This window comes from Cetorhinus maximus, chromosome 13, assembly GCF_964194155.1.
Source record: "Cetorhinus maximus chromosome 13, sCetMax3.hap1.1, whole genome shotgun sequence".
Lineage (NCBI taxonomy): Eukaryota > Metazoa > Chordata > Chondrichthyes > Lamniformes > Cetorhinidae > Cetorhinus > Cetorhinus maximus.
Window position 1 is genome coordinate 119,928,317 of NC_135891.1, and position 27,720 is coordinate 119,956,036.

Sequence of the window (27,720 nt, forward strand, 5' to 3'; positions counted from 1 at the left end):
TGGTAGTGGTTGTGGGTTTGGAAGGTGCTGTTTAAGAAGGCTTGGGGAATTCCTGCAGTGATTCTTGTAGATGGTACACACTGCTGCTACTGTGTCGGTGATGGAGGGTGTGGATGTGGTGCCAATCAAGCGGTCTGCTTTGTCCTGGACGGTGTCAAGCTTCTTGAGTGTTGTGGGAGTTGCACTCATCCAGGCAAATGGGGAGTACTCCATCACACTCCTGACTTGTGCCTTGTAGATGGTGGGCAGGCTTTGGGGAGTCAGGAGGTGAGTTACTCGCTGCAGGATTCCTAACCTCTGCCTGCTCTTGTAGCCACAGTATTTATACGGCTAGTCCAGTTCAGTTTCTGGTCAATGGTAACCCCTAGGATGTTCATATTGGGGGATTCAGTGATGGTAATGGCATTGAACATCAAGGGGCAATGGTTGGATTCTCTTTTGTTGGAGATGGTCATTGCCTGGCACTTGTGTGGCATGAATGTTACTCGCCACTTATCAGCCCAACCCTGGATATTGTCCAGGTCTTGCTGCATTTGGACATGGACCGTTTCAGTATCTGAGTCGTGAATGGTGCTGAACATTGTGCAATCATCAGCGAACATCCCCACTTCTGACCTTATGATGGAAGGAAGGTCATTGATAAAGCAGCTGAAGATGATTGGGCCGAGGACACTACCCTGAGGAACTCCTGCAGTGATGTCCTGGAGCTAAGATGACTGAACACAAAAACCACAACCATCTTCCTTTGTGCTAGGTATGACTCCAACCAGTGGAGAGTTTTTGCCCAATTCCCATTGACTCCAGTTTTGCTACACTCGGTCAAATGCTGCTTTGATATCAAGGGCAGTCACTCTCACCTCACCATGGGAGTTCAGCTCTTTTGTCCATGTTTAAACCAAGGCTGTAATGAGGTCAGGAGCTGAGTGGCCCTGGCGGAACCCAAACAGGGCGCCAGTGAGCAGGTTATTGCTAAGCAAGTGCTGCTTGATAGCACTGTTGATGACCCCTTCCATTACTTTACTGATGATTGAGAGTAGACTGATGGGTCGGTAATTGGCCAGGTTGGATTTGACCTGCTTTTTGTGTGCAGGACATACCTGGGCAATTTTCCACGTAGCTGGGTAGACGCCAGTGTTGTAGCTGTACTGGAACAGCTTGGTTAGGAGCACAGCATGTTCTGGAGCACAAGTCTTCAGTACTATTACCGGAATATTGTCAGAGCCCATAGCCTTTGCAGTATCCAGTGCCTTCAGCCGTTTCTTGACACCACGTGGAGTGAACTGAATCGGCTGAGGACTGGCATCTGTGATGCTGGAGACCTCCAGAGGAGGCCGAGATGGATCATCCACTCGGCACTTCCGGCTGAAGATTGTAGCAAATGCTTCAACCTTATCTTTTACTCTGATGTGCTGGGCTCCTCCATCATTGAGGATAGGGATATTTATGGAGCCTCCTCCTCCAGTGAGTTATTTAATTGTCCACCACCATTCACGACAAATGTGGCAGGACTGCAGATCTTAGACCTGATCTGCCGGTTGTCGGATCGCTTAGCCCTGTCTATCACTTGCTGTTTATGCTGTTTGGCATGCAAGTAGTCCTGTGTTACAGCTTCACCAGGTTGACACCTCATTTTTAGGTATGCCTGGTGCTGCTCCTGGCATGTCCTCCTGCACTCTTCATTGAACCAGTGTTGATCCCCTGGCTTGATGGTAATGGTAGAGTGAGGGATATGCCGGGCCATGAGGTTACAGATTGTGTTTGAGTACAATTCTGCTGCTGATGGCCACAGCAACTCATGGATGCGCAGTCTTGAGTTGCTAGATCTATTCGATATCTGTCCCATTTAGCATGGTGGTAGTGCCACACAACGCGATGGAGGATATCCTCAATGTTAAGGCAGGACTTCCGTCTCCACAGCAACTGTGCGGTGATCACTCCTACCGATACTGTCATGGGCAGATGCATCTGCGGCAGGCAGGTTGGTGAGGATGAGGTCAAGTATGTTTTTCCCTCTTGTTGGTTCCCTCACCTGCCGTAGACCCAGTCTATCAGCTATGTCCTTTAGGACTCGGCCAGCTCGGTCAGTAGTGGTGCTACCGAGCCACTCTTGGTGATGGACATTGAAGTCCCCCACCCAGGGTACATTCTGCGCCCTTGCCACCCTCAGTGCTTCCTCCAAGTGGTGCTCAACATGGAGGAGCACTGATTCATCAGCTGAGGAAGGGCGGTACGTGGTAATCAGCAGGTGGTTTCCTTTTACGTCATCAGGCTGAGAACTGGCCCTGTGCACATGAACAGTTCATTTCTTTTATGTCTTTAGGCTGGGAACTGGTCCTGCGCGCCTGTGCAAAAGAAAAAGAAAAGTGAAACAGCACGCATCTGCAGGTCAAGTGACCTGAAGAGGAGCGTCATTGCAGAGAAGGTGTTCCAAGGAGCAGGACACGGAGATGGTCACAGTGAGAGGTCCCAAACCACGGAGTTGGTCCCAAACAAGGGAGTGTGACAGAAACAGATCCCAGAAGACAGTCTTAGGTAAAGGACAAGGATGGAGATCAGGAAGAGATCCGTTATGCAAAGCTGAGCGAAAGGAACAGAGCAATTGACTCCGAATCAGACAACGAGTGCTGCAGGGAGCAAACCTGAAGGAAAGTGAGCTCGAGAAAAGCCCTGAAGATCCAAGAGGGCAGCTGAAGGTTGGTGATTCCAATGGCAAAGGTACTCCTTGGAGCAGTGGTGTTCTGCTTGGCACAGCTGAAGATCTGAAAGCGTGCTTGAAAGGTGAAACTTGAGTGCACGCGGAGATCCAGGGGAAAGGAATCTCAGAAAGCGAGATTAAAACCCTGGAGGTGAATTCTTGTTAAAGCTGTCTGAGTGGGAGTGACTTTTGGGAGAGAATTCCAAGGCAAATTCTTCAATGTGGAGACTGGAAACTCTTGTGTAAAAGACAGTTTCAGTGAGATGGGTTTGCTCACGGTGTGACAAGCTTCTGGGTGGGCTGCTGAGAAATCTATAGAATCTGCTATGGTCGCATCTGTATTTACTTTGGAGTGTGGTGTGTTTGTCCACAGTTCACCTGTTGGTTCACATGCACCACATACTTAGCCTGAATATTAGAGTATAAGATAGGTATGGTAAATTGTTTTATCTTTCTGAATTTGTACGTGTCTGTAAAGATATAGCTGGGGTGAAGGAATCATGAATATTTGAATCATTTTCTTCTGTTTGCTTTGAGACCTTTCCAACCTTTCTGTCTGGTGTAGTATAGTTCATTTTTCTTTTTTAATAAATGTTTTATTCTGTGTTACAAGTTCATCAGCAGACTCCTGTGAATTTGCTCAGTAACTTACCTCCAAGAAGCTGGTCCCAAACAAGGGAGTGGGACAGTGACAGGTCCCAGAAGACAGTCCTAGGTAAAGGACAAGAATGGAGATCAGAAATCGATCCTGTTAAACAAAGTTGAGAGAAAGGAGCAGGGCAATTGACTCTGAATCAGAGAGTGTGCGCTGCAGGGAGCAGTAAAAAAAAACCATATGATCTATCAAGCCAGATTCATTCTGGAATCTGACTCATCCAGTATTATCAGCTGGGATCGTAACAACAGCCTTATGGGGAAAGTTTCCTAAGAGCTTTAAATACAAGAACACAAGAATTAGGAGGAGTAGTAGGCCACTCAGCCCCCAGAGCAATAAGATCATGGCTGATTTGACTGTGGCCTCAGCTCCACTTTCCTGTCTGCCCCCCCAACAACCTTCGACTTCCTTGTCAATCAAAAATATATCTCCACCACATCCTAATCTTAAATCAAGCTAATGATTGCAAAGTATATTACATGGAATTTACAGAAACAGATTATTTGGCCAACAGATCCATGTTGTTTATGCTCCACGTCCTTCCTCATTTAGCTCGAACAGCGTATCCTTCTGTTTCCCGTCTCCCTCATGTGTTTATCTAGCTTGCCCTCAAATGCATGCTGTTCAGCTCACCCCCCCGGGCCGTCAATCAGGTCACCCCCTCGGACCGTCAATCAGGTCACCCCCTCAGGCTGCCAATCAGGTCACCCCCTCGGACTGCCAATCAGGTCACCCCCTCGGACTGCCAATCAGGTCACCCCCCCCACCCCCCCGGGGCCGCCAATCAGGTCACCCCCTCGGATAATCTTTAAATAATGACATTCAAAGACAATGTTCCCTTAAACTACAACATGAAGGTGTGACTGATTTGGACATGTCAACATTTTTCTTGCACCATACAATCCCTTCTGCAACTATTTACATCCAACTCCGCTTGAAAAGGAATCAATGTACATAGAGCCCAGGGTCTATATCGAACAACTCTCTGGAAGAATGCAATAAGTTACAGCTTCCCTAAAGACCTCTCTTGATACAGATGCAATGTCCTAGGTTCCTCAGTGCCTACCAGGTAAACACCATAGCAGTTGGAAGAATTTTAGGTGGCATTGTCTTTTCTGATGACTGGCTGATTGCAGGGAACCACATGCTGTTTACTCAGTTGAACCCATCCTTTCCTGTGCCTATTTATAGATCTAGCTGCCGCAGAGCCCATAGCACAGCTCACGTGAAAATGTGGTTCAGATCGAGGAAGTCCTGTTGAGGGAGCAGGCTGTAGCAACCACTTAACCCTTTAGGCACTGCAGGGTCATGTATGCAGAACAGCAACAAGGTCATGGCTAGAATGATGTTGCACTCTGTCTGACTTTAAGTTATCAGTATAACAGAATATAAAAGCCAATGAAATGCTGAATAATTAAAAAGGTGTTTCCAAAGAATAAGAGCCTTCACTTTACAACAAAATGGCAAGCACCATTCCATATTTTCTCTTAAAAAAAAAGCAATAAGATATCTACTGTATTTGTAAAGAGTCACTGCTTACTCAGCTGGATAAGGATCACTCACTGTGTAACTGTACAAAGCCACTGTTTATGCAATGAGAGTGACCCTTACCCTGAGTAAAGTGACTCTGTACAATTACACAGCAGGGTAACTGTGTAACTCTACAGTCATTTTATTCAGGGTAAGGACTGTGTAGCAAAGTTTGAAATTTACAGCAATTATTTGTCCATATTATACAGCAGATTTTTTTGAAGTTGGAAAGTTGTCAGCTCTCAAAAGATTGAAACTGCAGCCACTGCAGGAGTCAGTATAAAGTTTAAAACTCCTGTGACAGCCATGTATTTTGTTGTCAGAAAGAACAAGTGCAAAGTCTCCCAAGTCAGACAAAAGTTTACATTTCCAACCTGGAGGACTGAAATCAATTGCTACAAAATACAGTAGAGCACAGCACACGTGCAAAGCCCACAGTGCTGAATCAGCAGTCCTTTTGCTTAACACTGAAGTCAATTTGATGTTGGGTAAGTGGGGTGGGCGTGAACAAGGAGACAAGTGAGGGCTGTAGCTCACATGAGTTATTTGAGAGTTCTGAGCAAGCTATGTCAGGACTATGCTGGACAATCAGGCACTCTCGACACACTTGCCATATCTGAAAGTGGACAAAATAACACAAAGGGAACATTGATGCAGGGGAGAAAAGTAACCCAGGGAAAGAATCAAGGAGAAAAGGAGTTGTTCAAATGTGGAGGATTGCTTCCTACTCCCACACTTTTCCTGCATTTCATACAGCTGTATTCGGTTTCTGTCCCACTGTGTATGTGGCATTGTGTTGACCATTTCTCTCCCAGGATCTGCTCGTGTTTATTCCCAGTGGGCACTGCATCTCGGTATTGATATATTGGCCGTGAAGACAGTGCAGTGAGGATTCATCAGAACAATATCTGGGCTAACAGGGTTAAACTATGTGGACTGAATGCATAGACTAGGGCTTGTACCCCCTCAAGTATAGAAGATTGAGTGGTGATCTAATTGAGGTGCTTAAAATAATTAAAACGATTAGATAGTGTAGACAGAAACTAGAAATTCCTACTTCTGGTGTGGGGGTGGGGTGGTGAGGGGGTGGGTGGTGTTGAAAAGTTCAGAACAAGGGTGCACAACTTTAAAATTTGAGCAGGCCATTCAGGGGTGATGCCGAGAAGCATATCTACACAGAAAGGGTAGCGGAACTCTCCCTGCAAAAAGCTATTGAGGCTGGGGTCAGTTGAAAGTTTTAAAACTGTCACTGATGTATTTTTATTAGGCAAGGATATTAAGGGTTATGGAAGCAAGTCAGGTAAATGGAGTTAAGTTGCAGATCAGGCATGATCTAATTGAAGAGCAGAACTGGTTCGGGGGTCTGAATGGGTTACTTCTGTTCCCATATTCCAGTGTGTAATTGTACAATAAACATTTGGTGTGATTATATCACTGATTTTCTTTGGGTAGAAAACCCTGTCTTTCAAAGGCTAGAATAGTGAGTCCCTGGGACTCTCTTGCCAGGAGATCCCCTGGCATTACAGCACTCTTGCCAGGGAATCCCCAGCATGTTAATATGACCAGGACATCTCTTGGCATGTGTTAGTATTGTTAGAGATTTCTGTAAGCATGTTAATATTTCCAGGGGCCATACATAAAAACTTGATAACTATGGGCAAGTGTTTGCTTAGCACTTTTGACTGTTGTGTTCACTTACCTGTTCCCATGCCTCTATTAATCTAACTGATCATTCATTTGTTTACACAATAGACAGCTACCTATATAATTATCATTGCACTCCATGAAGCAATTCATTGTGTAAAGTGCTTTATGCAATTCTAATGCTAGGATAAGACACCCTATAGAAATTGAAGAATTCCTTTCTTAATCCTAAACTATCAACTGCAATAACTTGCCAAAGGAATTTGAAGTTGAGGATTTTTTTTTCCTAAGTGGAATTGTAATGCTGGGTTATTTTGTGATGTTCTAAGTACAACTTATTGTCCAGCAAGATTCAAGGCTCAGGGTTCCAACTTTACTTAGATGGGAATGCAGAGCTGTCCTCATGGACCTGTTGCCCTTGTCCTTCCAAGTGGTGGGGTTCATGGATTCGGGAGATGTTGCTGAAGCAGCTTTGGCAGGTTGATGCAATGGATCCTCTAGATAGTATACGCGATGGCGCTGGACGGAGTAGATCTTTAAGGCAGTGCCTTTGTTCTAGTGTTGGGGTTCTTGAATGTTTTTGGGGCTACACCCACCCAGACCATTACACTCCTGATTTGTGCCTTTTAGGTGGTGAAGGCACTTTGGGTAGTCATAATATATGAGTCACTAGCAAATGAATACCCAGCCTCTGACCTGCAGCAGTAGCCCCATGTAATTTATGCGGCTGTCCACTGAAGATTCTGATCAATGGTGGCTCCCAGGAGGTTGATGGTGGGTAATGGTAATAACACTAAAACTAAGTTGTATCAAACTGCTGTTGTATCAACAGAAAAAAGTACTATGGGTGTCCCTACACCTCATGGACTGCAGCAGTTCAAGGAGATGGCTCACCGCCAACTTCCCAAGGGCTATTTGGGATGGGTAATAAAAGCTGGCCTTGTCTGCATCGTTCATATTCCAAGAATGAATAAAATAAAAAATGCCTCGAAATGTTTTACTATGTTATAGGTACAAAATAAATACAAGCTGGTGTCAAGGGAAGGTGGTTATTTATGGTCTCATCTGTTGAGGTTAGTCATTGTTTGATACTTCTGCAGTGCAGATGTTATTTGCTATTTATCATCCTTAACCTGGTTGAGTGTTGATACGATAGTAATTTTCTCTCTACCTTTAAAAACATTTCCAATATCCACATTTTTGATAAACCTCTGGTCACCCCAACTCTCTCATCAGGGTTTCATGCCCATCTCTACATCCATTTTATTATTTTTTTCTTTATTTTCCCCCCTACTGTTAACATAACTTACCGAACAAGAACTCTCTTCAGCAACTGTTGGTCACCGTCTGAGTACCCAGGCCAATCTCTCTGGATCTCCTTGTATGCAAAGTCTTTCAATGTAAAAGTGCCATCCTTTACATTCAGGTTAGCCACCTGCAACACAGCCAGGACATAACTCATCACTGCTCATAACTGCAGGCTCCAAATTAGGAGGTAAATGTTCAGTGTGGTGTGGGAGATCAAATCCAAGGGACACAAATTAAGAGCTTGTAAGGTAGGAGTAAGCAGAGTAGACAGGGGAACATTTTCACCCAAAGGAGGGTAGAGTGAGTCATAAGTTATCAGGGAAGGACATTAGAGCAGGCAGCACCAAGACACAATGAATAGGTTTGTGTTGAGGGAAATTACTGAGGAACATGGTGGAAGGATAGGTAAGGTGAAGTTGGGATTGAGAGTGGATGGGGTTAGATATCTGAGCAGAAAATAGGCAGGTGCAGTTAGGGAGAAGGGCAGATGAGGTGATCAATTGAAAAAGGTTGTTCAATCTAGCATTCTTTTCATTTTTTAAGGTTCTAGGAGTTGGGAGAGGGGGCGGGGCATGAAGCAAAGGGAAAGGAGGAATGTTTCCCGCCAATGTTTCCTGCTGAATATAGGTGGTTAATTTGACCACCCCATAATACTCTAAACATGAGAAATAGGAGTAGGCCAGATGCCCCTTGAACCGGCCCAGCCATTCACTAAGGCCATGGCTGACTTTCCTTCAACTCTACCCTCCTGTCCTATCCCCAAATCCCTTGACTCAATTGATAAATCACTGGTGGTTTAGTAATTGAATTGAGGAGCATCTGGAGGAGGAGACATCGCAAACTACCAGGGTTACGGGGCCAATTGCTTTTTAAACAATCAGCAAGGGTTCTTGTAAAAATCCACAAACTTGCTCACTCTGAATCCCTATCACCAAATCCTGGCCTTTCTGAGCGTGCCTCTCTCTTCCTCTGTGCACACCTCCCTCCATTTATGCATATCTTATAGACACCAATTTGCATAATACCTACTTCATTTGAAGAAATATATGTATTTACATAGCACCTTATCAAGTTGCTGAAAAACACCACAAATATTTCCAAGTTTGAAATGCAGTCATTGTCGTTAAATCCAATTTACACACAGCATACCTTGAATAGCACCGAGATCAATGGAGGTATTGAATAAGGGAGGATTGTTGCCCAAGACAGAGAAACATCTCTCCATACAGCGTGCCGTGGAACCTTTAGCATCCAGCTGAACATGCACTTAAGGAGCCGTACCTTCTGAGCTCCAGGGCGTCATATTTGAGGGGTGCCCCAGGGATGTGCTGGGAAAACCCTCTTAGAGGTTCACACAGCAATTGTCCGGAAGTGCAAATTTCCCTTGGACAATTGCCTTGCACTGGGAACCATCCAAAAATGCAATTTAAATTGCAAACTTCAAATGGGTTATATCAGCAGTTACTCAGAAAAAGTTAGAAGAATTAAAACCACTTCTAACTTTGGGGTAACTATTGCACAGATCCAGATCGACCTCCCACAGGGTCCTCCCAAACCCCTCAGCCCCGCCCCCCCCACCCCATTGGGACACCCTATCCTTCCCTCCCCCACCCCCCAGGGTCTCCCCTAATCCCCGACTAATCACGCTCTAAGGGACTTCCCCCACTACCTGCATGAGGACACCCCTGATGTGACATGACCCCACCACCCCGAGGCCTAACCCACCTCCCAGTCTCTCCTCCCCTCCAACCCCACTTCGAGGCCCGAGCAAGCCTCCCCACAATCTGAGGCCTGGGCTGACTCCACCTCCACCCCCCCCCCCCCCAAACCGGCCTGTCCTGAGCCCCCCCAGCCAAACTCGACCTAAGGTTCCCCTCGCCCCCCACCACGAGTTCCAACCTGACCCCCCCCACCCCCCCATGGGATTTGGATCCTACCCACTTACCTTATACATTAACCTTCTCCTAGCGTGTCAAGAACCTTTAAATGTACCTGGTTTACAGCAGTTAGTGCTGTAAAGAAGGGCGAGGGGTTTTACTTTCCTTTGACGCTTGGTTCCAGGGACGTGCTGCATTGCCCAGATCTCACCCGGCCTGAGTTGGAGGTTCGGCAAGTTAGGATCGAAAAAAAATTTAAGGTTTAAAAAAAAGGGAATGGCAATCTGACTCTGATTGACGCTCCGAGGAAGTTCAAGCCCAATATCTTATCCAAAGTCAACAACTCCCTCAATACAGGATTTGTTGGGGGACTGGGGGGGATACTCTATCTGACTCTGTACCTACCCTGGGAGTGTTTGATGGGGACAGTGTAGTGGGAGCTTTACTCTGATTCTAACCCCGTGCTGTACCTGTCCTGGGAGTGTTTGATGGGGACAGTGTAGAGGGAGCTTTACTCTGTATCTAACCAATGCTTTACCTGCCCTGGGAATGTTTGATGAGCCACTGTACGGGGTAGCTTCCTCGCAGCCTTGCAAAGTTTTTTCTCCTATTCCTATCTGATTCTGTTTTCACCACACTCTCAGGCAGTGAATTCCAGATGCTAACCATTGCTACGTAACAAAGCTTTTCCTCACGTCACCTTTGGTCCTTTTGTCATTCATCTTTAATCGGTTCTCTGGTTCTCATTCCTTCTGCCAACGAGAACTATTTCTCCCCATCTACTCTGTCCAGACTCCTCATGATTTTGAACACCTATCAAATCTCGACATTTTCTCAGCCACAGGTTCGCCAATCTATCCATCTGACTGAAGCCTCTCATCCCTGGAACCATTCTTGTTAATTTTTCCTGTACCCCCTCTAATGCTTTTACATCCTTTCTAAAGCATGATGCCCAGAACTGGACACATTACTCCAGTTGAGGCCAAACCAGTGTTTTAAATATGTTCACCATAATCTCCTTGCTTTTGAACTCTATATCCCTCTGTTTATAAAGCCCAGGATCCCATACACCTTATTAACTGCTTTCTCAACCTGCCCTGCCACCTTCAATGGTTTGTGCACATATACCCACTGGTCCCTGTGTTCCTGTACCTCCTTTAGAATTAACCCTTTATTTTATATTGCATCTTATTGTTCTTCCTCCCAAAATGTATCATTTAACACATTGCTGCATTAAAGTTCATCTGTCACATATCCGCCCATTCTACCAGCCTGTCTATGGCCTCTTGAAGGCTATCACTATCCTCCTGACAATTCACAATACCTCTAAGTTTGTTGCTGAAAAGGGATACATGTTTCCAAAGCTTTTCATCTTGCACTCATCAGGACAAACACAAGAATGCCCAATTTCAAACTATCACAATTTATACAACAGGAGAAAAGGGTGCTCATTGGATCGCAAGTCGACTCTGATTGTCCAAAGAGCTGCCACGGAGAAAGCAATGGGGAACTATAAGGTTCCCAAAATTCTGGATAATTCAAAAAAGATGCAAGGCTTGAACATATTCCTTTTGTTTGCAGAGAACGGGTCCCTGTGTATGAATGTATGTCCATGTACTTCCAAGTTTTGTGTTACCTGCAAATTTTGAAATTGTGCCCTATACACCCAGGTCTAGGTCATTAATATAGGTCAAGAAATGCAGAGGACCTAATACTGATTCCTGGGGAGTCCCACTGTACACCTTCTAACTTTGCTGACTGTTATGTGGCACTCCACCAAACATCAACTGGAGTACACTCAAAAACCCTCTCTATCACCTCATCAATTACTTAGTTAAACATGATTTGCCCTAACAAATCTGTGATGGCTTTCCTTAATTAATCCACACTTGCCCAAGTGACTGTTAACTTTGTCCCAGATTACCGTTTCTAAAAGCTTTTCCATCACAGAGACTAAACGGACTGGTTGCTAGTTGCTAGGCTTATTTCTACACTCTTTTTGAATAAGGGCGTAACGTTTGCATTCCCCAGTCCTCTGGCATCTGTATCTGAGGAGGATCAGGAGATTATAGCCAGTGCCTCTACAATTTCACCCCTTACTTCCCTCACTATCCTCAGATGCATCTGATCCGGTCCTGGTGACTTATCAACTTTAAGTAAAGCCAGCCTTTTTAATACCTCCTCTTTATCAACTTTTAGCCCATCCAGTAGCTCAACTACCTCCTCTTTCAGTATGACTGTGCAGCATCATCTTCCTTGGTAAACCTATCATTATCCTCCTTACAATTCGCAATATTTCCAAGACTGAATATTGCTGAAAGGGGAAACCTGATACATTCATCAGGACAAATGTAAGAATGCCAAATTTCAAATTATAAACAAAAGTACTCATTTAGTACCTCTGCCTCAATATATAATCCTCTTTTTGGTCCCTAATTGGCCCCACTCCTCCTTTTACCACATTTTTACTATTTATGTACCTATAGAAGACTTTCGACTTCCTTTTATGCTGGCTGCCAGTATCTTCTCATACTCTCTCTTTGCTTTTATTTTTCTTCACTTTCCCTTTTAACTTACTATAGTCAGCCTGCTTCTCACTTGCAATATCAACCTGACATATGTCATATGCATCCTTTTCCTGCTTCATCTTATTTTCGATCTCTTTCATTCATCCAGGAAGCTCTAGCATTGTTTCCCCTACCTTTCCACCTTGTGGGAATGAATCTTGTACTCGAACCATCTCCTCCTTAAAAGCAGCACATTGTTCCATTACAGTTTTGCCTGCCATCTTTGACTCCAATTTACCTGTGCCAGATCAGTCCTCACCCCATTGAAATTAGCCCTCCTCCAATTAATTATTTTCACTCTGAATTGCACCTTGCACTTTTCCATCAATAACCTAAATCTTATGGCATTATGATACTATAATCCCATTATTCAAAAAGGAAGGAGACAGAAAGCGGGAAACTACAGGCCAGTTATCTTACCATCTGTCATATGGAAAATGTTAGAAGCTATTATTAAAGAAGCTATAGTAGGGCACTTGGGTAAAGTTCAAGGTAGCCAGGCAGAGTCAACATGGTTTTGTGAAAGGGAAATCATGTTTAACCAACTTATTGGAGTTCTTTGAGGAAGTAACATGTGCTGTGGATAAAGGCAAACCAGTGGATGTACTGTACTTAGATTTCCAGAAGGCCTTTGATAAAGTGCCACATCAAAGGTTATTGTGGAAAATAAAAGCTTATGGTATAGGGGGTAACATATTGGCATGGATAGAAGATTGACTAGCTAAGAGGAAGCAGAGAATAAGCATAAATGGGTCTTTTTCAGGTTGGCAAGGTGTAATGAGTGGTGTGCCACAGGGATCAGTGCTCGGACCTCAACTGGTTACAATTTATATAATGACTTCGGTGAAGGGACGGATGGGATGGTTGCCAAATTTGCTGATGACACAAAGATAGGTAGGAAAGTAATTTGTGAAGAGGACATAAGCAGCCTTATAAAAGATATAGATAGGTTAAGTGAGTGGGCAAAGATCTGGCAAATGGAGTATAATGTTGGAAAATTTGAAATTGTACATTTTGGCAGGAAGAATAAAAGATAGGCATATTATCTAAATGGTGAGAGATTTCAGAGCTCTGAGGTACAGAGGGATCTGAGTGTCTTAGTGCATGAATCGCAAAAGGCTAATATGCAGGTACAGCAAGTAATTAGGAAAGCTAATAGAATATTATCATTTATTGAGAGAGGAATTGAATAAAAGAGTAGGGAGGTTATGCTCCAGTTATACCACAGTGAGACCACATTTGGAGTACTGTGTACAGTATTGGTAACCTTACTTGAGAGAGGATGTTAATGCGTTGGAAGAGTTCAGAGAGAGTTTACTAGACTAATACCTGGAATGGGTGGGTTGTCTTATGAAGAAAGATTGGACAGGCTAGGCTTGTATCTGCTGGAGCTCATAAGAGTAAGAGGAGACTTGATTGAAACATATAAGATCCTGAGGGGGCTTGACAGAGTGCATGTGGAGAGGATGTTTGCTCTTTCAAACATAGAAAATAGGAGCAGGGATAGGCCATTCAGCCCTTCGAGCCTGCTTTGCCATTCAATATGATCATGACATGTGTTTCTCAAGTTTCAGTGCAGACTCGATGGGCCGAAGGGCCTCTTCTGTACTGTGAGATTCTGTGACTGATCCTCTATCTCAACTCTATACTCCTGTGCTCTCCCCATGGCCCTTGACGCTTTTAGAGTTCAGAAATCTACCTACTTCCTTCTTATGGGAGAATCTAGAGGTCACTGTTTAAAAATAAGAGGTCACCCATTTCATTGGAGATGAGGTGAAATTTCTTCTCTCAGAAGGTCGTGAGTCTTTGGAACTCTTTTTTCATTCATTCATGGGATATGGATTTCGCTGGCTGGTCCAGCATTTATTGCCCATCCCTAGTTGTCCTTGAGAAGGTGGTGGTGAGCTGCTTTCTTGAACCGCTGCAGTTCATATGGTGTAGGTGCACCCACAGTGCTGTTAGGAAGGGAGTTCCAGGATTTTGACCCAGCGACAGTGAAGGAACAGCGATATATTTTCAAGTCAGGATGGTGAGTGACTTGGAGGGGAACTTCCAGGTGGTGGTGTTCCCATCTATCTGCTGCCCTTGTCCTTCTTGGTGGTAGTGGTTGTGGGTTTGGAAGGTGCTGTCTAAGGAGCCTTGGGGATTTCCTGCAGTGCATCTTATAGATGGTACACAATGCTGCCACTGTGCGTTGGTGGTGGAGGGAGTGCATGTTTGTGCAATGGCACCAGTCAGGCAGACTGCTTTGTCCTGGACAGTGTTCACCTTCTTCAGTGTTGCAGGAGTTGCACTCACTCAGGCAAGTGGGGAGTATTCCATCAGATTCCTGACTTGTGCCTTCAGGTGCCATCTGGATGGTGGACAGGCTTTGGGGAGTCATGACGGGAGTTACTCGTTGCACAATTCCTAGCCTCTGACTTGCTCTTGTAGCAACAGTATTTATATGGCTAGTCCAGTTCAGTCGCTGGTCAATGGTAACCCCCAGGGTGTTGATAGTGGGGGATTCAGTGATGGTAATGCCATTGAACATCAAGGGGCAATGGCTGGATTCTCTCTTGTTGGAGATGGTCATTGCCTGGCACTTGTGTGGCACGAATGTTACTTGCCACTTGTCAGCCCAACCCTGGATATTGTCCAGGTCTTGCTGCATTTGGACGTGGACTGCTGCAGTATGAGGAGTCACGAACGGTGCTGAACTTTGTGCAATCATCAGTGGGCATCCCCACTTCTGACCTTATGATGGAAGGAAGGTCATTGATGAAGCAGCTGAAGATGATTGGGCCGAGGACATTACCCTGAGGAACTCCTGCAGTGATGTCCTGGAACTGAGATGACTGACCTCCAACAACGACAGCCATCTTCCTTTGTGCTAGGTATGACTCCAACCAATCGAGAGTTTTCCCTGATTTCCATTGACTCCAGTTTTGCTAGGGTTCCTTGATGGCACACGCGGTCAAATGCTGCCTTGATGTCAAGGATAGTCACTCTCACCTCACATCAGGAGTTCAGCTCTTTTGTCCATGTTTGAACCAAGGCTGTGACTCAGGAGCTGAGTCGCCCTGGCAGAACCCAAACTGGGCATCAGCGAGCAGGTTATTGCTAAGTAAGTGCCGCTTGATAGCACTGTTGATGACCCCTTCCATTGCTTTACTGATGATCGAGAGTAGACTGATGGGGCGGTAATTGGCTGGGTTGGGTTTGTCCTGCATTTTGTGTACAGGACATGCCTGGGCAATTTTCCACATAGCCGGGTAGATGCCAGTGTTGTAGCTATACTGGAACAGCTTGGCTGGGGACGTGGCAAGTTCTGGAGCACAAGTCTTCAGTACTATTGCTGGAATATTGTCAGGGCCCATAGCCTTTGCAGTATTCAGTGCCTTCAGCTGTTTCTTGATATCACGTGGAGTGAACTAAATTGGCTGAAGACTGGCATCTGTGATGCTGGGGACCTCCGGAAGGAGGCCGAGATGGATCATCCACTTGGTACTTCTGACTGAATATTGTAGCAAATGCTTCAGCCTTATCTTTTGCACTGATGTGCTGGGCACCTTCATCATTGAGGATGGGGATATTTGTGAAGCCACCTCCTCCATTGAGTTCTTAATTTGTCCACCACCATTCATGACTGGATGTGGCAGGACTGCAGAGCTTAGGTCTGATCTGATGGTTGTGGGATTGTTTAGTCCATCACACATGATGGAGGATATCCTCAATGTGAAGGCAGGACTTCGTCTCCACAAGGACTGTACGGTGGTCACTCCGAACGATACTGTCATGGACAGATGCATCTCCGGCAAGCAGGTTGGTGAGGATGAGGTCATGTAAGTTTGTCCCTCCTGTTGGTTCCCTCACCACCTGTCGCAGACCCAGTCTAGCAGCTATGTCATTTAGGAATCGGCCAGCTCGGTCAGTCGTGGTGTTACCGAGCCACTCTTGGTGATGGACATTGAAGTCCCCCACCCAGTGAACATTCTGCGCCCTTGCCATCCTCAGTGCTTCCTCCAAGTGATGTTCAACATGGAGGAGCACTGATTCATCAACTGAGGGAGGGCGGTACGTGGTAATCGGCAGGAGGTTTCCTTGCCCATGTTTGACCTGATAGCATGAGACTTCATGGGGTCCGGAGTCGATGTTGAGGACTCCCAGGGCAACTCCCTCCCGACTGTATGCCACTGTGCCGCCACCTCTGCTTGGTCTATCCTGCCAGTGGGACAGAACATACCCAGGGATGGTGATGGTGCAGTCTGGGACATTATCTGTGAGGTATGATTCCGTGAGGATGACTATGTGAGGCTGTTGCTTGACTAGTCTGTGAGACAGCTCTCCCAGTTTTGGAACTAGCCCCAAGATGTTAGTAAGGGGGACTTTGCAAGATCAACAGGTGGTTTGTTGTGTCTTTATAGCAGTTTGTTACAACTGAGTAGCTTGCTAGGCCATTTCAGAGCACATTTAAGAGTCAACCACATTGCTGTGGGTCTGGAGCCAGGCCAGGTAAGGACGACAGATTTCCTTCCCTAAAGGACATTCGTGGACCAGATGCGTTTTTACAACGATCAACAATGGTTTCACGGTCATCACTGGACTGTTAATTCCAGATTTTTACTGAATTCAAATTCTATCTGTTTCCATCAGGGTTTGAACCCGGGTCCCCAGAGCATTAACCTGGTTCTCTGGATTATTAGCCCAGCGACAATACCACTACGCCATCGCCTCCCCTTTTCTTACTGAAAAGGCAGCGGAAGCAGAGTCTTTGAATATTTTTAAGGCACAGATGGATAGATTCCTAGAAAGCAAGGGGGTGATAGGTTACTGGAGGTAGGTGGGATGCAGATTTGAGGCTACTATCTGAGCAGCCATGATCTTATTAAAGGGGCCGAATGGCCTACTCCTGCTCCTTGTTTGTACGTTCGTATAATAGCATCTCAGCTCCAAAAATCAGATTTTATCCATATCTGATTCAACAAATCAAACCATGAACCTGAAGCTAAAACCATCTTTAATGGCTGCACCTCGAGTCTGCTGAACTTGTGGCAGTGAGTGAATCATTCACAAAATCATCAGCAAAAGATCATGGTCAAAGAATAAACTCCTTTACTGTGAATTTTAATGATTCTTACTGCTTCCTGACTTTTAGCATTAATTCCAACTAAAATCCCTCAGGGTATGAGTGAATTGTCTAGCTTGTACACAGATTTGGATTACAGAATTACAATAATTGACAAAAGAACTAAACGTGAGATAGCGTTTTCTTTGTGAGTTATGATCAGGAACACAAGGGTGGTGGAAGCAGATTCAATAGTAACTTTCAAAAGGAAAAAAATACAGGGAGAGAGCAGCAGAGTGGGGTTAATTGGGTATCTCTTTCAAAGTGCTGGGGCATGCCTGAAGGCCTCCTCCTGTATTGTCATTTGATGGTTCTCGGTGCCAAAGTACAGTGGAGTTAGGATACAGAGAAAAGCTCCCTCTAATTTGCCTCAATTCCAAGTTTCAGAGTCAGCCTTTCACTGCTCTGTACTGTGACATTCTCAACACTAGCTATGCTGTGGCTTCTCTGTGAGGTTGTCAATTGGACAAGGCTTGTTAGGCCAGGGGACAAGGAGAAACATTCAAAAGGTTAACTGACTGTATTTAAACCCGAGTACACTGAGCAACTTGATAGCCTCTCTCCTATTGCATTGCTCAGCCTTGCTTATGTTAGTTTATTTTCTGAAGTTTCTTGGACATTCAGAGAGCTCGCTACCTGCTGCAGGAGATTTTCCAATGAGTCCTTATCCTGCTGGCTGATTCCATCCTTCTGCAATCGAAGAATTAACTCTGGTTTCTTGTAAGGCTTCAGAGCCAGTAAGTGGATGACACGGTCTCGATAGGGCAGATGGGAAACATTGCTAACGTATTTCCTCATTGTATTTGCCAGGTTCACTGGTGTCGGTCGCCTCCGTTGGGGCACAGCATCAGGGATACCGGGGGCCGGTTTACGGAGCACCCTTTTAGCTGAAAGTAGAAGAGAAACCAAATTAAAGGAGCCAGGCAGGCAGCCAGTATGCAATAACCCCACCAGACCCCAATATGGCAACTTTACGTCAGAAATATTAACATATGTTAGCCCCTTATGTTGACAAACCTGCTGCGTGCATCCAAGTTAAACTCTACCCATTAAACAGGCAGCGCCATAGCTCCACAGGACAAATGCCAACATAAATGTTACACGGTGGGCTGGCACCAACCGCATTGCACAATGTACTGAGATTGGCTATTATACTATAGTCATGCCACTGTAATCCTTAATGGCAACAGGAAAAAGATCGAATGTAGAAGACTGTTGGGGCAAGAACTCATCTGGTACAGAAACGCAGACAACCAATATGAGTAATTTGAGACACGTGGTGAGTTTAATGTGCTAGGGAGGAATGGATGACTTTGGAACTAGAATTCCCAAAACTCTCCACCACTTGGGATTTCCTCGCCTCGTATCTGGGTTTGTTGTAGAATAAATGATAGAGACCAATCGCTATAATTAGTCAACAACTCCACTATTGTTGTATCATGTTATTGGACGATGGACGATGGACTTCATTAGTCCAACAATTCCTGGGTTCCTGTGTATTCAGTAGCCCAATTGCTGGTTGGAGAAGGGAGGAAACAAAAGCTAAAAAGACCCAAGATTTGACTGAAATTAAAAACACTGGAGCCATATTAAAAACATAAAATCTTTACTTTAACCCCAGTCCCAATGATGGAGAAATTGGGGGATGGGGATATTTGGATTGACCTACTGAAGGGGGTGATGGTTAGACTTAGAATGCTGAGTCACAGTACTGTCAACTTGCACCAGGAAGAGAAGTAGAGAAACAGCCTATGTAGAAGATGGTGTGCTTTGTTACATGATGGTTGTCATGGTCACTGGCCAAGTCACTAAATATCTTTCAATCTGCCCTCTTGTGACTTGTGCAAAACTAGATCTGAATTATTCCAAGTGCTCATCAGCCTTTTTTATTTTACCAGATGAAGGAGAAACACAACAGCAACTGTGCTTAAAACAGAGACTGCTCCTCTTGCAACATCAAGCCCTTCTCATCAGTTCCCACAGACCAATAAAGAAATTCCTTAAAATTGGATTCTGGATAAATAATAATAATAATAATCTTCCTTGAACAGAGGCCCCAACAATCCCCATCCACCACTACTCTCTGTCTGGCTGAACTTGTTCTCACACTGAACAATTTCTCCTTTAACTCCTCTCACTTCCTCCAAATAAAAGGTGTGGCTATGGGTACCCGCATGGGCCCCAGCTATGCCTGTCTCTTTATGGGGTATGTGGAACATTCCTTGTTCCAGTCCTACTCCGGCCCCCTCCCACAACTCTTTCTCCGGTACATCGATGATTACTTCGGTGCTGCTTCATGCTCTCGTCGGGACCTGGAAAAATTTATTAATTTTGCTTCCAATTTCCACCCCTCCATCATTTTCACATGGTCCATCTCTGACACTTCTCTTCCCTTCCTTGACCTCTCTGTCTCAATTTCTGATGATAGACTGTCCACCAATATCCATTACAAGCCTACCGACTCCCACAGCTACCTCGACTACAGCTCCTCACACCCCGCTTCCTGTAAGGACTCCATCCCATTCTCTCAGTTCCTTCGCCTCCGTCGCATCTGTTCTGATGACGCTACCTTCAAAAACAGTTCCTCTGACATGTCCTCCTTCTTCCTTAACCGAGGTTTTCCACCCACGGTCGTTGACAGGGCCCTCAACCGTGTCCGGCCCATCTCCCGCGCATCTGCCCTCATGCCTTCTCCTCCCTCCAAGAAACATGATAGGGTCCCCCTTGTCCTCACTTATCACCCCACCAGCCTCCGCATTCAAAGGATCATCCTCCGCCATTTCCGCCAACTCCAGCATGATGCCACCACCAAACACATCTTCCCTTCACCCCCTCTGGCGGCATTCCGTAGGGATCGTTCCCTCCGGGACACCCTGGTCCACTCCTCCATCACCCCCTACTCCTCAACCCCCACCTATGGCACCTCCCCATGCCCACGCAGAAGATGCAACACCTGCCCCTTCACTCCCTCTCTCCTCAACGTCCAAGGGCCCAAACACTCCTTTCAAGTGAAGCAGCATTTCACTTGCTTTTCCCCTAACTTAGTATACTGCATTCGTTGCTCCCAATGCGGTCTCCTCTACATTGGAGAGACCAAACGTAAACTGGGCGACCGCTTTGCAGAACACCTGCGGTCTGTCCGCAAGAAAGACCCAAACCTCCCTGTCGCTTGCCATTTTAACACTCCACCCTGCTCTCTTGCCCACATGTCTGTCCTTGGCTTGCTGCATTGTTCCAGTGAAGCCCAACGCAAACTGGAGGAATAGCACCTCATCTTCCGACTAGGCACTTTACAGCCTTCTGGGCTGAATATTGAATTCAACAACTTTAGATCTTAAACTCCCTCCCCCCATCCCCACCCCGTTTCTTCCCCCCTCCCTTTTGTTTTTTTCAATAATTTATATAGATTTTTCTTTTCCCACCTATTTCCATTATTTTGAAATCTACAACTAATACCTTGTCAGTCTTTCCACCCCACCCCAACTAGAGCTGTACCTTGAGTGTCCTGCCATCCATTCTTAATTAGCACATTTTCTTAGATAATATCACCACCTTCAACACCTCTTTGATCCTTTTGTCTGTGACATCTTTTGATTATCTGCTCCCATCACTGCTTGCTTGTCCCCACAACCACCCCACCCTCAACTTCTCTCCCCCCCGCCCCCCACCTTAAACCAGCTTATATTTCACCCCTCTCCTAACTATACTCAGTTCTGTTGAAGGGTCATGTGGACTCGAAACGTCGACTTTTTTCTTCTCCACCGATGCTGCCAGACCTGCTGAGTTTTTCCAGGTAATTCTGTTTTTGTTTTGGATTTCCAGCATCCGCAGTAGTTTTTTGTTTTTAAATAATAGGATGTTGATCAAAATGTCATTGCTCAGGTGAAAGGCCATAGATCCCGGAAGTTTCCAGAGTGATGCACTGGGGGGTGGGGGAATAAATCAGGCAGACTACTTGTTCTTTCTCACATTCAGTAAGCTCTGCTGAGAAGCATATGTGAATGTTAGGTGAGGGTCTTTCTGCTCCTCCCTCCCCCAAATCAACTCATCGTCCACAGGCAATGAGCACTGGCAAAGAATGCAAATGGCACAAAGTATCAGGTGGTGACGGATCAAGCAGAAGAACTAGGAATGAGAATGAGAAGAGGGAGGCAGGAGGAAGCACGACATGGATTCTGACCATTTGCTTCCGACTGAGCCAATCACTTTGATCTCATAAATTTTCTACTTTAGCCACAAATCTCTCCGAGGACCTTTAGGAATGTATGTTCTGAAAGTCTACCAAAGATCTTTCTGTCATGGCAAATCAAATATTTAGAGATCTAGAGAGGACTTTAAACTAAATAGGGGGGTGGTGGGGGGAGGGTTCTGGAGACGAGATACGTTTGGCTAACAAAGCAAAAGGATGTGGCAGCCTTGCAGGGCAGCTATTTAGGTAATGATGCCCAGAGTGTGATAGGAAGGGACAGAGTGCACAAACATTAAAAAACAGCAGCAAATAGCGTCAAGGGGGAAAAATGGTAAAAAGGCAAAATTAATGGCTCTTTACTTAAATGCACATAGTATTCAGAACAAAATAAGTTAATTAGTGGCACAAATAGTGGAATTTAGCATTCAGTTTGAGAATGGGAAGCTTGGGTTGGAAACAACTGTGCTAAACTTAAATAAGGGTAATTACCCTTATTTAAGGGAATGAGGGCAGAGTTGGCTGGAGTGGACTGGGAAAGGAGTTTATCAGAAAAGACGGTTGATGAACAATGGCAGACGTTTAAGAAAATAATTCATGACTCACAACAAAGGTATATCCCAGTGAGAAAGGAGGATTCTAGGAAGGGGATAAACCAAACACAGTTAACCAAGTTGAGGAGAGTACCAAACTGAAAGAAAAAACATTCAATGCGGCAAAGATTAGTGGTAAGCCAGAGGATTGGGAAAGTTTTAAAAACCAACAAAAGATGACCAAAAAAAAAAGTGGGAGAAAATAAACTTTGAGGGTAAACTAGCAAGTAATAAAAACGGACAGTAAGAGCTTCTTTATATGTATAAAAAGGAAGAGAGAGGCCAAAGTGAACATAGAGAATGAGGCTGGGAAATAATTATGGGGAACCAGGAAATAGCAGAGGAGTTGAATAAATACTTTGCATCAGTCTTCACAGTAGAAGACACTAATAGCATTCCAAAAATACTAAATAATCAAGGGGGAAAAGGGTGGTGAGGGTGAGGAAATAAATACGATAACTATCACTAGAGAAAAAGTATTAAGGAAACTAATGGGGATAAAGGCCTGGATGTCCCCTGGACCGGATTGGTTGCATCCTAGGGTGTTAAAGGAAGTAGCTACACCAATAGTGGATGCACTGGTAGTAATCTTCCAAGAATCCTTAGATTCTGCAAAAGCCCCAGAAGATTGGAAAACTGCCAATGTAATGCCCTTATTCAAAAAGGGAGGGAGACATGTTTGATATTGCTCCTGCGAAATGCCTTGGGGTGCTTTAAAATGGTGAAGGCATTACATAAATGGGAGTAGCTGTTGTTGAAGCTATCTATGCAACTTGTGAAGAATAAAAAAGCTTGGACACTCAAATCAAGTGGATGGGGTCAGTATTGATGGTCCTCTGTGCCTTATTCAAAAAAGGGAGGGAAACAAAAAACAGGTAACTATAGGCCAGTTAGCTTAACATCTGTCACTGGGAAAATGTTAGAGTCTATTATAAAGGATGTAATAGGAGAGCATTTAGAATTACATAAGCTAATCAAACAGAGTCAGCATGGCTTCATGAAGGGGAAATCATGCCTAGCAAATTTATTAGAATTCTTTGAGGTGGTAACAAAAAGGATAGATAAAGGAGAACCAGTAGATGTAACATATTTGGATTTCCAAAAGGCGTTCAATAAGTTACCGCACATAAGGCTACTTAATAAGAAAAGAGCCCATGGCGTTGGGGGTAGTATATTAGCATGGATAGAGGATTGGCTAACTAATAGAAGAGAGAGAGTTGGGATAAGGGGGGCATTTTCAGGATGGCAACCTGTAATTAGTGAAGTTCCACAGGGATCAGTGCCGGGGCCTCAATTATTTACAATATATATTAATGACTTAGATGAGGGAAGTGAATGTACTATTGCTAAATTTGCGGATGATACAAAAATAGGTGGGAAGGCAAGTGGTGAGGATGACACAAGGAATCTACAGAGGGATACAGGCAGGCTAAGTGAGTGGGCAAAAAAGATGGAATATAATGTGGGAAAATGTGAGGTTATGCACTTTGGCAGGTAGAATCGAGGAGCTGAATATTATTTAAATGGAGAAAGACTGCAGAAGGCTGCAGCACAGAGGGTTTTGGGAGTCCTTGTGCATGAATCACAAAAAGCTAACATACAAGTTCAACAGGTAATAAGGAAGGCAAATGGAATGTTGGCCTTTATTTCAAAGATAATAGGAGTATAAAAATAGGGAGTCTTGCTAAAACTATACAAGGTGCTAGAATATGGTGAACAGTTTTGGTCCCCTTATCTAAGGAAAGATATACTGGCATTGGAGACAGTCCAGAGAAGGTTCACTAGGTTGATTCCGGGTATGGAGGGTTGAGTAGGTTGGGCCTGCACAAATTGGATTTTGGAAGAATGAGAGGCGACCTTATTGAAACACAGAAGATTCTTAGGGGCCCTGACAGAGTAAATGCTGAGAGGTTATTTCCCCTTGTGGGAGAATCTAGGACCAGATGGCATAATCTCAGAGTAAGGGGGCGCCCATTTAAAACAGAGATGAGGAGGAATTTTTTCTCTCAGAGGGTAGTGAATCTGTGGAATTCTTTACCGCAGAGGGCTGTAGAGGCTGGGTTGTTAAGTATATTCATGGCGGAGATATACAGATTTTTAATCAGTAAGGGGGTCAAGGGTTACGGGGAAAAGGCAGGAAAGTGGAGTTGAGGATTATCAGATCAGCCATGATCTCATTGAATGGCGGAGCAGACTAGATGGGCCAAATGGCCTACTTCTGCTCCAACGTCTTGTGTTCTTATAGTCTTGGTATTTACTTTTAGCAACAGAAGTGTTTAACATCAGTGTGAGCTGTAATGAGAAGGAGCTCCACTGTTGGGTGTAACAGACTGTCACAGCTCATCCTTCAAATGTCACTCAACATTGAGCCAATTCATTAGCAGTGAGAACATTTTGATCTGTTATTGTAAAACAGTCGGATCCATTTACACATGGAGTCACACGAGGAGGAAGGCGTTAAAAGGCTGCAACACACAACCAAGGAGTTTTAAAGAAGCCAAACCACAAAAGCAAAGCTGATCAGAACCTGTCACTCTCTGACACTGTACCCCACCCCTGCAAGCTTCAGTGTGGGTTTCTGCCAGCTGCACAGAAACAAGTGCACCCTTACAGAGTGTTCATGCTGAGGCAGCAATCAGTCTTCTCCCAGTCCTAAAAGTGTTGACTCACACTGGGATTTGGCTCTTCATGAGGTTTTGGCAAGGTTAACTGTGGGTGCCTCATAGTCAAGGCCAAACCTGCCTTCCACCATTGGCCATCACACTCATTTTACAGTGAAACTCACTGGAAATGATTGCCAAGCAGGAAGCCTGACTGATCATTCCCCTCCTTATTCTGGGCACTGAAGACAATTGCAGATCCCCACCTGTTGCCCTGGCAGGGATCAACTAACTCAGCATTCAGGGGATAAAACCTGAGAATCTCTGAGACTGTACGGCTTTATTCCAAACTGGATTGTGCACAGCTTTCCCAAAAGGTAAAATGAATCCACTGTCTAGGTGGATTACACTTTGTAAACTGGTGGTTGGCACAATGTTTTAATATAGAGAGTTTATAACAAATGCAGATGAGGTGGATTGAGAGATATGGATCACCACTTACTTAACATAATAACACTGCAATGCTTCTGTGCTACTCAACAATTTCGAAATATAAACTGCCTATAACGTAGTCAAAGGTCCCAAGGTGCTTCACAAGAGAGTAATCAGATAAAAATACTGACAAGTCAAAGAAGGAGACATTAAGACAAAGAGGTAGGTTATGAGGAGTATCTTAAAGGTGGTGTGGAAGAGGTAGAAAGGCAAAGAGCTTCAGGGAGAGAATTTCATAGCTTAGGGCCCAAACAGCTGAAGACACAGCCACCAAAAACAGGGGGTGGGGATGAAGACGGGGTAGGAAGTCAGAGATACACGAGGGGTCAACTTTTGTTGAGGTGCCACATCAAAGGTTATTGTGGAAAATAAAAGCTCTTGGTGTAGGGAGTTAACATATCAGCATGGATAGAAGATTGGTTGGCTGGCAGAAAACAGAATACGCACAAACAGGTCATTTTCTGATCGGCAGGATGTAACAAGCGGAGTCCTGCAAGGTCCTGTGCTGGGACCTCAACTTTTTACAATCTATATCAATGATTTAGATGAGGAGAATGAAGGCATGGTAGCTAAATTTGCAAATGACACTAAGATAGGTTGGAAAGTATGTCGTGAAGAGGACATAAGGAGGTTGCAGACGGATATAGATAGGTTGAGTGGGTAGGAAAAAATCTGGCAGATGGAGTATATAATATGTGAAAATGTGAAGTTGTTCACTTTGGCAGGAAGAATAAAAAAAAGAGTATTACTTAAACAGAGAGCAACTGCTGAATTCCGAGGTGCAGTGGGATCTAGGTGTTCTCATGCATGAGTCACAAAAAGTTAGTATGCAAGGACGAGTAATTAAGGCAGCTAATGGAATGCTATCCTTTATTATGAAAGAAATTGAACACAAAAGGATGCTACGCTTCAGTTATATAAGGCACTAGTGAGACCACATCTCAAATACTGTGTGCAGCTTTGGTTTCTTTATTTAAAGAAGGATGCAAGTGCATTGGAGGCAGTTCAGAGGAGGTTTACTAGATTGATACATGGAATGAGCAGAGATAAAAACAAAAAACTGCGGATGCTGGAAATCAAAAACAAAACAGAAACAGAAATACCTGAAAAAACTCAGCAGGTCTGGCAGCATCGGTGGAGAAGAGTACAGTTGACGTTTCGAGGGACTCGAAACGTCAACTGTACTCTTCTCCGCCGATGCTGCCAGACCTGCTGAGTTTTTCCAGATATTTCTGTTTCGTCATGGAATGAGCAGGTTGTCTTATAAAGATAGGTTGGACAGGCTGGGCTTGTTTCCACTGGAGTTTAGAAGAGTGAGGGGTGACTTGATTGAAGTATATAGGGTCCTGGATGGTCTTGACAAGGTGGACGCAGAAATGATGTTTCCTCACAGTGGGAAGAGTGTCCTGCAGTCAGCATCGTGGTGAAGCAGTCACTTCAAAAAGTGACATCAGCACAAAGGTGAGAGCTGATTGGTGAGTAGTGGGAAGGGTTTTTCTCCAGCTTTTCACCAGTTTAAAATAGATTAAGCTAAGGAAAGGTAAGGGTTCTAGTTTTTATTTAAAGTACAAACATAATTTAACTTTTTTTTAAGTGTATTTAACTTAAGGTAAGGGTTTTTTTTCAACTAGAGGCATGGCAGGACAGCTCAGTCCCGTGTTATGTACCGCCTGCAACATGTGGGAAGTCCTAGGCGCTCTTTGCGCTCTGACCGACCACGTCAGCAGGAAGTGCCAACAGCTGCAGCTACCTGAGCTCCGAGTTTCGGAGTTTGCACGGCAGCTGCAGGCACTGAGGTGTGTCCGCGAGGCTGAGAGTTTCGTGGATAGCACGTTTTTAGACGTGGTCACCCCACAGCTTACAGGAGTGCAGACAGAGAGGGAATGGGTGACCATCAGTCAGAAGAAAGGTGTCAGGCAGGTAGTCAGGAAATCCCCAGGGTGCATTTCGCTCGAGAACCGTTTTTGTGTGTTGGAAAACGGTGAGAGTGACGGTTCCTCTGGGGAGTGCAGACATGCTCATGGCACTGTGAGTGGCTCAGCTGCACAGGGGGAAGAAAAGAGCAATAGTGATAGGAGACTCGATAGTAAGGGGAACAGACAGGCGTTTCTGCGGCCATAGACGTGACTCCAGGATGGTATGTTGCCTCCCTGGTGCCAGGGTCAAGGGTGTCACTGAATGGCTGCAGGGCATTCTAAAGGGGGAGGGCAAACAGACAGAGATCATGGTACATACTGGTACCAACGACATAGGTAGAAAGAGGGATGAGGTCCTGCAAGCAGAATTTAGGGAGCTAAGAAACAGATTAAAAAACAGGACCTCAAAAGGTAGTAATCTCTGGATTACTTCTGGTGCCACACGCTAGTGAGTATAGAAATAGGAGGTTAGTCCAGATGAATGCGTGGCTGGAGAGATGGTGCAGGAGGGAGGGCTTTAGATTTCTGGGACATTGGGACCTTTTCTGGG

The 27,720-nt window shown here is 44.9% G+C and overlaps 1 protein-coding gene across 2 annotated transcripts in view; it reads right to left on the reverse strand.

The window, feature by feature from the left end:
* The window catches only part of ell (elongation factor RNA polymerase II), a 145,702-nt gene that overhangs the window by 23,109 nt on the left and 94,873 nt on the right, over positions 1 to 27,720 (reverse strand). For both annotated transcript variants that reach the window (XM_078556191.1, XM_078556190.1), the window contains exons 5-6: positions 18,020 to 18,270; positions 7,835 to 7,959 (exon numbers count right to left, since the gene is read on the reverse strand). In XM_078556191.1, coding sequence (XP_078412317.1) covers positions 7,835 to 7,959; positions 18,020 to 18,270 — 376 coding nt within the window. The remainder of the gene's footprint in view (positions 1 to 7,834; positions 7,960 to 18,019; positions 18,271 to 27,720) is intronic.